This window comes from Eulemur rufifrons, chromosome 28 (genome assembly GCF_041146395.1).
Source record: "Eulemur rufifrons isolate Redbay chromosome 28, OSU_ERuf_1, whole genome shotgun sequence".
Classification (NCBI taxonomy): Eukaryota; Metazoa; Chordata; class Mammalia; order Primates; family Lemuridae; genus Eulemur; species Eulemur rufifrons.
Window position 1 is genome coordinate 37,570,395 of NC_091010.1, and position 13,384 is coordinate 37,583,778.

General features: G+C 40.1%; 1 protein-coding gene across 2 annotated transcripts in view; it reads left to right on the top strand.

Annotated features, from left to right (window-relative positions):
* Window positions 1-13,384, top strand: part of PAPSS2 (3'-phosphoadenosine 5'-phosphosulfate synthase 2) — an 81,278-nt gene that overhangs the window by 42,264 nt on the left and 25,630 nt on the right. For both annotated transcript variants that reach the window (XM_069461056.1, XM_069461057.1), the window contains exons 2-4: window positions 8,766-8,883; window positions 11,997-12,232; window positions 13,205-13,343. In XM_069461056.1, the coding sequence (XP_069317157.1) occupies window positions 8,766-8,883; window positions 11,997-12,232; window positions 13,205-13,343 (493 nt within the window). The remainder of the gene's footprint in view (window positions 1-8,765; window positions 8,884-11,996; window positions 12,233-13,204; window positions 13,344-13,384) is intronic.

Sequence of the window (13,384 nt, forward strand, 5' to 3'; positions counted from 1 at the left end):
GACAGAGCTCATGTAGCTGGCACTGGAGACGAGGAGTCCTGTCTACATATGAATAACACTTGGACTTAAACCTGACTGTCTTCTGGGTGTGGGACCTCAGCCACATCCCCAGCATCTCCGAGCAGCAGTTTTCAGATCTGTAAATGGATCACAATGCCTGGCCTTCACAGCCCCCAGGTTTTGAGCTGAGATAATGCATGTGGAAGTAGGGCTTCTACTATGGGCCAGATAAGGCATTAACTGAGGTTGCTGCTTTCTGAAAACGGATCTTTATTTTTTTATTTTTTATTTTTTTGAAACAGAGTCTCACTCTGTTACCCGGGCTAGAGTGCCGTGGCATCAGCCTAGTTCACAGCAACCTCAAACTCCTGGGCTCAAGCAATCCTTCTGCCTCAGCCTCCCCAGTAGCTGGTACCACAGGCATGCACCACCATGCCTGGCTAATTTTTTCTATATACTTTTAGTTTTCCAGCTAATTTCTTTCTACTTTTAGTAGAGACGGGGTCTTGCTCTTGCTCAGACTGGTCTTGAACTCCTGAGCTCAAACAATCCGCCCGCCTCGGCCTCCCAGAGTGCTAGGATTACAGGCGTGAGCCACCGCGCCCGGCCTGAAAACAGATCTTTACATGAATCCAAAAACTGCACATCCAGAAGCAGAGAGGTTAGGAACACTTTCAATCAGCAAGGGAGCAATAAAAGCAAAAACAGTGAGGGTGGAGTTCAAACAGGACAGAGTGGATTTGTTTGCACTGCCTGTAGAGCAAGGGTGCAGAGAAATTCAAATGTACTTGCTTGTTTTTATATTGAAGACATTATGGATACCTCAAGACAATCTTTGAATCTTGGTAAACTCACCCTGACACATGGTTTCCAGCTTCCTCATTCCTCCAGGGTCCTCCCTTTCCTGTCGCTCCTCACTGTGACACATGGCTTTGGCCCTGGGTTGCCCTGCCCCACTACGAAACCATCTTGTGTTTCCTCCAGGTTTTTTCTCTTCTACTTATGCTAAGTCAGGGGTGGGGAACCTATGGCCTTAAGGCTACATGTGGCCTTTTGAATGAATCCAAATTTTACAGAACAAATCCTTTTATTTTTATTAGTACATTTTGTTCATCTTTTATATTTTTATTTTATTTTTAAAATGAACGTATTTAAAATACCAAAGAATAAAATAAGTCTCAACAAAATAATCCTCCCAGATTGACCGGCACAATTAGAACATTCATAAGCCATAAAGGCTAAAGTGATGGCAGCTGTGCTCATGACTGAGTTCTAACTTCCCCGCCTGACAGGTGCCACTATGGCATGAAGCTGGCTGGTGAGAATTTATGGGGGTCAAGTATGCCAGTCTGTTATCAGCTTTTGACAATGGTGCACTGTGTTTCTGTTTGAAGTGGAATTTGTGAAATAGTTGCAGAGCTCTACTGTATTTTTTAATTCTCTTTCCCTAACAGCCCATCATGTCAAGGAAGACTAAGAGAACAATGAAGGGAAAAACCAGATTTTTAATGAGGAGTAGGAATTGCAATATTATCTTGTTTCTGCTAAAGATAAGATGATTTGCTTGCTTTGTCATACTGCAATATCAACATTAAAGAAATTCAATGTTCATCAGAATTATAACACTCATAAGGACCACAAATATTTTAAATTAAAGGGAGAGGTGTGAAAGGTTGTATTGCAGAAATTAAAAGATGAAAAGCAAAAACAAAGAAAATTCTTTCAAGCAGCAATAAGACCTGGAAATAATGCTACTGAAGCAACTTATATACTCAGAAAAAAGGGAAGTCATTCAGTGATGTGGAAGTTGTGAAAGAATGCTCAGACCCCAATAATGTTTCAAACTACAAACAACTGCCTCTTTCAAGGAGAACCATAACTGATTGGCAGCATGAATTAGCCTTCCACTTAACAAAACAACTTTATGCAATACTTCAAAAGGAAAATATATATTATTCAATCATTTTGGATAAATCAACTGATACTGCTGACTCAGCACAGGTTTTATACTTCATTCAGATGATAGCAGAAGATTTTCTTTGCTATGAGAGTTACTCACTTTGGGCACTCTTGCTAAACAGAATATGGGGAATAGAAATCTTCAACAACTTTCAAGATATTTCGTGAGGTTGGACTGAATTTGGTAAATTTAGTGAGTGTATGCACAGATGGTACACCTTCCATGACAGGAAAACATGATGGGTTTATTGTACAGATTAAAAAAAAGGAACTAACAGATCCAAATGTTCTCATTTCTTTTCATTGTATCTTGCATCAGCAAAATCCTTGTGCTAAAGCTACTACTTTAAGTGACACTTTGCAACAAGTTTTAAGTATTATTAACTATTTTTGTGCAAGTGCAACATGGCATGGTCAGTTTTGTAACATGCTAAAGTTGAACGATGAGGTATTCAGTGTGGATTTGCCATATCATTCTAAAGTGCATTGCTATTGCATGAACAGGTATTAGCCAAAAGTTTATCTCTGTGAGAACAGATAGTTAAATTTTATGAAGAACAGAGTCAGCAATGTGAATTATTGGAAGATTTCTGTAGAAATGTAGCATTTGTCTGTGATATCATGTCAAATCAAAATGACTTAAATATTTTTTTGCAAGATAAAACTAAATGTATATATGTCATGTGGCAAAAAAAAAAAAAATCCAAGCATTTTGAAAAAAGCTATCTTTTTTCAAAACACTTCTTCAAAAGGAAATTTCAGATGAATATTTTCCCCAGTTAGCAAAGGTCATTCATGAGCAGGATAATATATCCAAATCATTTGAGGAATACCCAACTGTTATAGACCTATTAATTGGAGAATACAATGAAAGGTTCACTGACTTTGAGAATCATGACATCACACTCAAATTAACATTTCCACCTCATCTAGTTGATATCACCAAGGCACCTAAAAAACTACAGATGGAATTGATTGAGGTCTCAGTAGATGAGATTTTAAAGTCATTGTTGATGCTAAGAGAGATCAAATTGAAATATGGAAAATGCAATTGAGTATCCACATCTTGGCAACATGCCCAAAAATGCTTTCTTGCTTTTCAACCACTTATTGCTGTGAATCTACATTCTCCTACCTAACCCAAATCAAGACACCCTTAAGGTCACAAATGACTCATACTCATCTAGAAGATCAACTGAAACTGCAGACCGTGCTGCAACCAAATATTCAAATACTTTCCAACAAAAAGCGGACCCAACAAAGTCATTAAAAGGTTCGTCGACTTTAACACATTGACTGCCACACTAGAGAAAAAAATTTTTTCCTTGGGGCCACAGTGTCTCATTACAAAAATAGGGCTGGGCGTGGTGGTTCCTGCCTGTAATCCTAGCACTCTGGGAGGCCAAGGCGGGAAGATCGCTTGAGGTCAGGGTTTCAAAAATAGAATAAAAACTTCAAAAAAAAAAATGATCCTTTCTAATTAATGAAAAATTTTTATGTTGTTATTGTGTTCTGTGAGTTATATACAACTTGAAATAGTTCACGCCACTCCCAAGGTGAAGAGATGTTACATATGCTTCATGAGGCCCCAAGCTCAAAACTAGTGTGAGTTGAATACAACTCACATGGCAGTTAATGTGTTGAAATTAACAAATAGTTTTCATTTTTTGAAATTATTAAGTACATAGTAGTTAGATTTTTACAAAATCATGTACATTTTTAAGTATATCTAATTGAAGTTTCTTGAATGCAGCCTTATTTGATTACAGTTAAATTAATGCAGCTTTCCAGCATGAAAAGGTTCCTCACCCCTGCACTAAGTCGAGGTTGAGGCTTTCTGCCACCACCAAGTGAGGTACATCAGCTGAGTTCTAGAAGCCACTTGGACATTCCCCTCTCTGTACCACCAGTAGGAGTGAGGGGTGGGCCTGGCAGAGACCCACTGCCATGCTGGCTGTGTGACAAGGCCCAGACTCTAATGAGCTCATGAGGCTGACTGGGGCCAAAGGCCATCCTTCATCCTGGTGACAAAGTGTTTAAAACTGTGAGACAGCCAGGATGAGGACACTAAGTTTGGGGCAGAATGAGGAGGCTTCATACTGGTGCATCTCAGTGTGGGGTACTTTCTGGCTGGGCTTTTATTAAACTACTATGTACTTAATAATTTCAAAAAATGAAAACTACTTGAAGACAACATCGTGTGTGTGTGTGTGTGTGTGTGTGTGTGTGTGTGTAAAATTTTCACCCCAAAGTGCTGTCCTGTCCACCGTCTGATTTAAAAATGAGATCCACCTTCCCAGACTTGCACTGGAGTGGACCCAAATCCTCAGGACCCTTCTAAATCTGGGTGATTTAGAACTTAAACTACCATTACTTCTCGGGACTAGATTCAATATCCCCTGGGACTCATTAGATTCAACATCCTACTGTGTGTCTGGTATGTGCTACTTTATATATTAATAGACAATTGTTTAATTCTTTCAGAAACCCTTCGAAGAAAATATTCTTATCCCCATTTTGTAGAGGAAGAAATGGAGGTTCAGAGATGTTAATAATTTGCCCCAGGTCGCAGAGCTAGTGGGCTGTGAAGCAGGTTTCAAATCCAGGTTTGCTTTACTCTAAAGCCCATGCTCATGGTGGGTTCTGGGCCACTTCGTGCTAAGTGACAGTGTCAGACAAGGTGCGGAGGATGCCTGTGTACTCTATATACACACAGGGAGACAGGCTCTTTTTCCCTTTAATATGTGCTTTGCTTTCCATGGAGAGAATCCTTTTTCTGACAGCCACTTTATTTCCAAAGCTTAGAACACCATATGCTCCATAGAAGAGTGTAAAGCTTTCAAAAAGAGAAAGAAAAGTTTTTGGCTACCCCGCCTATTTGCAGTTGAAATATCATTAAAACATCTGCTTTCCATTTTATTTGTTTTGTCTTTTGCAAAACATCAAGGGTGATTTTGAAATAAATAAAAGGCAAAATATCTTGCTGAACCGAAAGAGGTCAGTACCTGGCCATCTGAAAATACTTGTTTAAACATTACTGTAGTGATAGAAAATTTCTACAAAAACTCATGATTAAGATGCAGCTAATGAAGACCAAAAGTTCAGAGATTAAATCTTAAATATTATGTTAGAGTAATTTCTTCTGATGAATTCTGAACTGGTTTCGAAAATGAAGAACTTGTTGGAAAGGCAATTAACAAGATCATAGCAAAGCTCCCACAGGAGAGTAGCGGAGTCTGGAGTTTATTCTGATCTCTGCCTGTATGGGGAAGAAACATCCAAGAAAGGGGAAAAACATGTCTCTGTAGACAAATTAAACTTTGGTGGGTATTCGTGTGCATAGGTGCACAACAGCTCCTTAGAACAATACATGGTGATTTGGTTCAGAGCCTTTTTCCCTAAATCCAGCAGCATTAAACAATATATTCCACTATCTGAAATTTTATTATATATTTTCTTGCGTGCTTACTTTTCTTAACGACTCTTTGTGTGTGTGTGTGTGTGTGTGTGTGTGGTAAAATTTACACAGAATGAAATGCATATCTTAAGTATACATTCAGTGAGTTCCCAGAAATGTAAATACCTGTATCTCAAACCCTTACCTAGTTATAAAGAATTGCCATCACCCCGGAAGCAACTGCTGTTCTGATTTAGTAGATTAGTTTTCCCCATTTGGGGACTTCATACACATGGAATCAGACGCGTGTAGTTTTCTCTGCAAGGCTTCTTTAACTCAGCATAATGTTTTTCATTCGTTATTATCCATGTTGCTTGTATCAATAGTCTGTATCTTTTGATTGCTGCACAGTATTCCATTCTATGAGTATTCTATACTTCGGGTTGGGTTTGTTCTTGTTTTTATTTGTTTTTGTATCTATTTTCCTATTGATGGACATTTGGCTATTTCCAGTTTTTGGCCAAATAAAGTTGCTAAGAACATTCTTGTGCCAGTCTTTTTGTGGAGACACATTTTTGTTTCTCTTGAGTAAATACCTATGAATAGAATTGCTAAGTGATAGGGGAGGTAAATGTTTAGTTTTATGGGAAACTGTCAGGTTGTTTCCTGGAATGATTGTCCAACTTTATACCTCCACCATCAACACATGAAAGCACAACCTTGCTGCCATTAGATATTATAAGTGGCATCTCATTTTGGTTTTAATTTGCATTTCTCTAATGATTAATGACATTGAACACTTCATGGTTCTTTACCGACCATGTGTATATCTTCCTTTGTGAAATGACAGTTCAAATTTTTTGCCCATTTTTAAGAATTGGGTTGTCTTTTTATTATTGAGTTGCAGACGTTTGTTATATATCTTCATGTAGTATCCAAATCTATGTCTATATCTATCTATATCTATATCTATATATACACGAGACCCTTTCCCTTGCCCAGGGAGTGGGGCCCCAGTTACTTGATCTTCTTGTCTTTCTCCCCAAAATGATGTCAGGGATTCTACTTTGTTTAATGCTGTATTCCCAGTGCCTAGGATTGCCCCTGGCACAGAGTAGCAGCTCAATAAACATTTACTGAAAGAATCAATGAACCAACAGATGAACTGACTTTTGGGCCTGATGTTCAGACACAATGGTTTTGGACTTAATGGCATTAATTACCAAGAAAATCGGGGAAAAGGAAATTTAAATGTTACCTTTGAGCTATAAAGTTCGTCTGGCACAAAGGACACAGGATACCTCCGAGGATTTGTTCATACAGGGAAATGCTGCTAGAATATCACATGGAGTAGCCTAATGTGTCCCCATTTATGAACCCACTAGTGTAAGCCATCACTGCTGTCTAACACGCCACTTTCTGGAACTACGTCCCGACCACTTCTAAGTCTTGTGTTCCGACCAGGTTTGCTCGATGAGTGATCAGAACACCCAACTTTGGAGGGTTTTAGGTAACTTAACCCAGCTGATCCCACCGTGCCTTCGATGACCTTCCTCTTGGCACCCTCTGACACTGGTAACACCTGTTCCTTGCCAACCGGCCTTTTGCAGGGCTCTGCCTTACTGGCAGGCCCCCCTACGGGTGTGCTCTGCCCTCCTTATCTCCCCCTAGGAATGGAAGCCAGTTCCCAGGTCCTAATCCAGCAGCCTCTCCAATTGGGTGGGGGGGCGTCTATAGTGAGTAATAATCGTCTGCATCCACATTTGTAGAGAGCGTTGCCATTGACAGAGCACGTTCATCTCCATGATCTCATGTAAACCTCCAAACAGTCCTAGTTGTAGCCCTCTTTGTTCCCCCCTCCAAAGGAGGCAGCAAAAAAGAGATAATTTGATTTGCTCCAGAATATAAACATGTAGCCCAGAGTTTTCTAAGATTCTCTAGATCTTGCTCAAAAAATATCGGTGCTTTCTTAGCTCTGGTGGATGTACATGTGTGGTGCTGAAAAGGCTCATAGATTTTTACAGTTCAGAAACCTGTATCCTGTCTGTCATTAGATATTCAATTACTACACCACAGACACGTATGAGTAGTTCCCAGCCTTTTTTATTTAACTGTTATTATGGGGTTTTCCCCCTTGGATCACATGTTAAAATCCACCCAAAACTGTATTTATTGGCTCATTTTACTTTTTTTAATTCATCAGATATATACCTCCTAGTCAGAGTTTTAGAATCAGGATCAGATAGTCTGTTACCTCACTAGGCTGATTTCATAACAGCCAAAATAAAGATATTGGATATTTGAATTAGCCTCTAATTCTAATACCTGGTACATTTCCATTTCTGCTGGGCTTTTTGAAAGATTTAAAAGTTCATACATTGACCCTTGGAAGAATGAAAGTATAGTTCTTGTGAAGAAGTAGCCCTGTGTGCTCAGGAACTAAACTCTTGTCTTGTTGCGATGTCTGGGTGGGAGTGACAGGGGTAGGACTGATTTTAACTCTTTGCACGGTGATCTGGGCTTCTCCTGGCTCTGTAGGGACCGGGCTTCACCAATTCTATCCTAAGACTTCCTCAGCTGTTGGAATATTTGGGTTGTTCTCAGTTCAAGCCCGTAGGACTTGGGGAGAACATGCATTTATAGAAACAAAGACATTCCCCTAACCATTACCCAACATGCACATTTTTAAATGTCATGGAACCAGAACAATTACAGAGTATCAAAAATTGTCTAATTGGCCTTATATTCTCAAAGGATCACGATGGGTATTCTAAAGGCAGTGTTTGTTTCCAAATTAGTAGAATTAATAAATGTTACACTGTTTGCCAATTATAGAAGAGGAGATATAGTTGGGGAAGACTATTAATGTAATCTGTTATTGGCTTATAATAATTTTTTCTGTGTTTGTGGAGACAGGGTCTCACTATGTTGCTCAGGCTGGCCTGGAACTCCTGGCCTCAAGGGATCTTCCTGCCTTGGCCTCCCAAAGTGCTAAGATTATAGGCATAAGCCACCACACCCAACCCTTGCATCATAATTTTAGTAGTTATTTTTGCAGATTGTGTTGCATGAACTGATGAAATATTATGCACTAATTTTAAAATAATTATTTTGTGGAAACCAAAATTCTTACAAATAGCATCAGGTGAATGGAACAGAATGAATAAAGTAGGTACATATACTTGCAGTTATGAAAAATACATACATGTAGCTAATGGCTCCTGGTAATCTGCAGAAATGAAAAAAATTGTATGAGGTTGAACAAGGGTGAGTCTTTTCCAAAAATCTTTTATATAAGTTGTTACATATATCAGCTTTGCAATTAAAATGTTAAAATGGATTTATGATGTCCCAGTGAACAATGTGTATTTTATTAATCAAATGTTGTGCTTGGTCTTGTGTTTTGTAGGATTACCAGCAGAAATCCACCAACGTAGTCTACCAGGCCCACCACGTGAGCAGGAATAAGAGAGGACAGGTGGTTGGAACAAGAGGCGGGTTCCGAGGATGTACTGTGTGGCTGACAGGTATGCTACTGATCGGAAATTGACATGAGACAACACAATTTTATGGAAATTAGTGTAAAATATTACATACATGTTTATTTTAACATTAGAAAGAGGCTGAGAGCTATGGTAGAAAGCCTGGGTGTTAGTCCTAACTCTACCATCAGTGAGAAGTAGAGTCAAAGTTTGCTCTAGAAACAGTCTGATCCAGTCAAGCAAAGTGTCTATTTGTCAGTTTTCTCCTTTTTGGCAGGAAAGGATGGGACACGTTGATTATGACATTCCTTTTCAGCTCTAAGGAATTCAATAATTCTCAAGTTCATCCCTAAACACATTCAATGGCAGTTTTGAATGGGGTTTTCCTAATTTGACATCAAGCATCTGGCTGTCCATAAGGTTTTGAGTGTTTAGAGATATTTGTATTGTTTTCTGATGTTTCGACATACAGGAGATTATTTCATTTACTGTAAACAAACAAATAAATAAACATAAGAATCTGTGCAAGAAGGAAAACTGGTCATTTCCACTTGGCTGAGGATTGCCCCTGTATGCAGAAATAACTTGCTCACACTAAGGTGACCAAATGAATCTCCCTTTCATTGTGTTTCATAGCCACAGAATGTCAAAGCTAAGGGCTAGCGACAGGACTGGAATTAGAACCTGAGACCCCCACAGCCAGTCCTGCCTGCGCTGTCATCTTACGCTCTGAGCGAAAGGTAGAGGAATTTGTTCCGGGGCGTAGGAATCTGACACAGCCGGGACTCGAAAGGAAAAACCAAGTTTATTTCACAGACATGACTTTTCAAGTAGATATGAACCCAGATGCAAAAATATGTTTATCCACGTTATGAAATCAGTTGATGTGTTATTATCTGCTCACAAATGATGATGTATTCTAACCTGAAGATAATTCTAAAAGCTATGGCTGGTAGAGATCTGCCTGGCATCTTTTCTGGCTCTTCCGAATCTTTTCCCTTTTCTGTCCAAATCACCTTCATTCTTCTTACCTTCAAATTTTTGCCTACTGCCTTTGGTTTCTTGATTTCATTCATTCCTGGACTCTGCATCAAAATACCTTTCTCCAGCCTCCGGTGCAAAGACAGACACTGGGCCAGGAACCCGCTGTATTCAAATACGCGGCATCCTCCTATTGTTATTTCTGCAATGTTTACCTCAACTTCCCCCCAAGGCATATAATTTGTAGCAGTAGGTACAGCTGTATTCCAGAAGTTTCCCTCCAGTTAAATGTTTGGCTTCATGAGATGTTTACCAGGGAAAACAATTTTTGCCTAGGGACATACACACAAAGTTCATTTTCTCCAATGTGGCACTCCCTTAAAAAGAAAGAGAGAACTGGTAGCAGAGAAAAATATCTAAAGTTTGTACTTCCTCTGTCTTTTTCTACTCTTAAAAAATCATCTTTTCCTAATTTATTTTTTTATCCTTATGTACAAAGGTAGGATATGGACCAGGCAGACCAGAAAAAACCAAGTATTTCAAATCCAGAGACTCAGATTTGAGCCCAATTCCACCTACATTAGCTGTGTGACTTTGGACAAGCCAATTAACCTAAGCCTCAGCTTCCTTATCTATAAAATGAGAATAAAGATTTTACCTGCCACATGGAGGTGTAGATAGAACTAAATGAAATAAAGCATAAATGCACTTAGCATGGTGCCTGGCCCATAGTAAAGTTCTTAGTAAGTGTAATTAGTGTTACCCCAACGTATTAAAATAAATATGCCAGCAATCTAGTTAAACATAGTTACTGTGATTTAGCTCTTAGTTTCCTGAGAGCTGAAGCAAAATGGAAGGAAATTTCTATTATTTATCTCATTTTCTGATGGGAAAGAACATACCAGAGATTCAGGAGTCCCGTCTCCTCTACCCCATAACCTACCATAAATTCTAAGAAGAATCTATCATCTAAGTCTTTATTCAGATGACATTGAATAACATAACTATAGACAACACCATCAACAAGGATTTAGCCAAGACTGTCGACACGTTCTGCCATTTCTTCTAATGATTCTCTGTCAAAGCCAAGGGCATTACTTTAAAATGTAACTAAAAAACTATGGAAAATATTCATTTGCCTTTTGTAGGTCACCTTTTCTCACCCAAATCTCCCTCTCACTCTGTCCTTCACCCTGCTTTTCTCTTACATTTCCCACCTTTTTCCTCTTTCCTCCTGTTGTCTTGGCTTTTCCCTCCCCGCCTTGCCCCTGGGACTTTTCCTGGTCCATGCCCTGGTGCTGCCTGACAGTGCTTGGCACCATGGAATATTCTTCAGGTTCAGGGACCTTGAGGACAAAGACCCTAAAATCCTAAAGGACTGACTTTTTAGATTGCTAGTTTTCCAGAATAGTTCAGACTTTGAGCCTTTAAGTAATTTTGAGAGTTTGCATTTTTGTCCGTTTCTTATGCGTTCTCTTATATAGACATGATCAAGTGGGTTCACAATAGTGCTTTGAAGACGGGGTGGGAGGTGTATGGTAACTGTATTCTCATAAAAAGACACTAAAGAGCCTTTAGACCTAAGAATGTGACATAAGGCAGCTCTAAATACATCTATAGCCTATCTCAGGGTGACTTTCTGTTTCATGTTTTGGGAGTCATTTTGGAAAAATCTTGAAGCCAAAAGAACAGCATGCACACTCTGTTGTCAGGTGGTTGTTCAGCAGTAGCCATGGCATCCACGAGGGAGGTGGGCTTGCCAGTCTCCAGAGGCTGTGAGGGGATATGAGACCACTGTCACCACATCTTTTGATTTTTTAAGAGCAGCCAGAATCTGGGTTTGTATGCACAGCTCGCTCATTTGTAAAACACTCTGCAGGCCAAACAGAACACTCCAGGGACCACATGCAGCCCCCAGAGCTCCGTATTTATGAACCCCATTTGCTTTGAAAGGCTATAATCTTGATGGGGGACAAATATTTCAAAATTTGAAAAACAGCGCAAGTACTTGCCTCGTAGTCAACTTCCCTTTTTCTAGACTTTAATGATTTTGATTTGCAGTCAATCGAATGGTTGTCATGAGGGTTTAGTTACACTTAAAAGTGCCAGAATAGTTCACAATGTGTCACCGTAAGCCATCCGGGACCATGTCAGTGTGCCTTACCTGTTCTGAACAGGTCTCTCTGGTGCTGGAAAAACGACAATCAGTTTTGCTCTGGAGGAGTACCTCGTCTCCCACGCCATCCCTTGTTACTCCCTGGACGGGGACAACGTCCGTCACGGCCTTAACAAAAACCTGGGATTCTCTCCTGGGGACAGAGAAGAAAATATCCGCCGGATTGCAGAGGTGGCCAAGCTGTTTGCTGACGCGGGTCTGGTCTGCATTACCAGTTTCATTTCTCCGTTCTCCAAGGTAAAAGGATTTGGCGCCGCACACGGTTCCCACGCCCGGGCAGATGCTCTCAGACTGCTGGGAAAGGGAGGCCGGTGACGGGGGGCCCGGAGCGGTGTCTCCTCTGTTTCTCCCTCCCATCATGTGCTCCCTCATTTCCTCTAGTTAATCTTGATTATATAAAGAGAGTTCCTTCATTTCCACATGCCAGGGCACCTGTGGACATACGCCCTTCCATGTTCACCATTATAAGGAACATGTGGTCAGAGTTGAAAGGAAGAGAAAGTTGAACAAGAAAAACTCTCAAAGCTCTGTAATTTCAGCCGTCTGAAAAAGACTGTTTAGCTCGCTAAAGAAAAGAGCAAGTCACTGCGGAAGCAGAAGGTTATGTGTGTTTAATGTTGACATCGTGAGGTGGAATGTCACTCTTCTGTTAAAGCAGGAAATTTCTGTGAGCTACACATAATACGCTACGTGCTTTGAACACATCCTTTGAATGAAATGTGCCCGGGTTGCCAGTACTGTCCTCCTAAGAGGAGCTGTTTTCCGTGGCTTTCTCTCAAAGTTCTTGAGAACTGTGTTTACTTACCAGAGTGACATTTCTGGACTTTCTCTCAAGGACTCTGCAGGGCACAAACCCCAGTGTCAAAGCCTCAAAACGATCAAATACCAAAGCACACAATGCTTTGTCACTAAGAATTTCCTTGTGAAACCTCTTCCTGCATTCTTAACACATTGACTTTCCCACTTGGGAAAAACAATTTTTTTTCCTTGGGGCCACGGTGTTTTATTGTCTTCTGTGCATGAGTTATATGCAACGCAATCCACGTTTTTAGAATTAATTTGTCAATATTAATTGTAACAGTAAGAACATCAACAAGGTAAAGGAGACGTGTGTGGTATATATGCTCCATGAGGCCCCGGGCTCACAACTAGTGTGAGTTAAATACAACTCACATGGCAGTTAATGTATTGAACATAATTGTTTTTCAGGATCGCGAGAATGCCCGCAAAATCCACGAGTCAGCAGGACTGCCATTCTTTGAAATATTTGTAGATGCACCTTTAAATATCTGTGAAAGCAGAGATGTGAAAGGCCTCTATAAACGGGCCAGAGCTGGGGAGATTAAAGGTATGAGATCTGGCCAGTGGCACCTTTGCCAGTTACTTGGG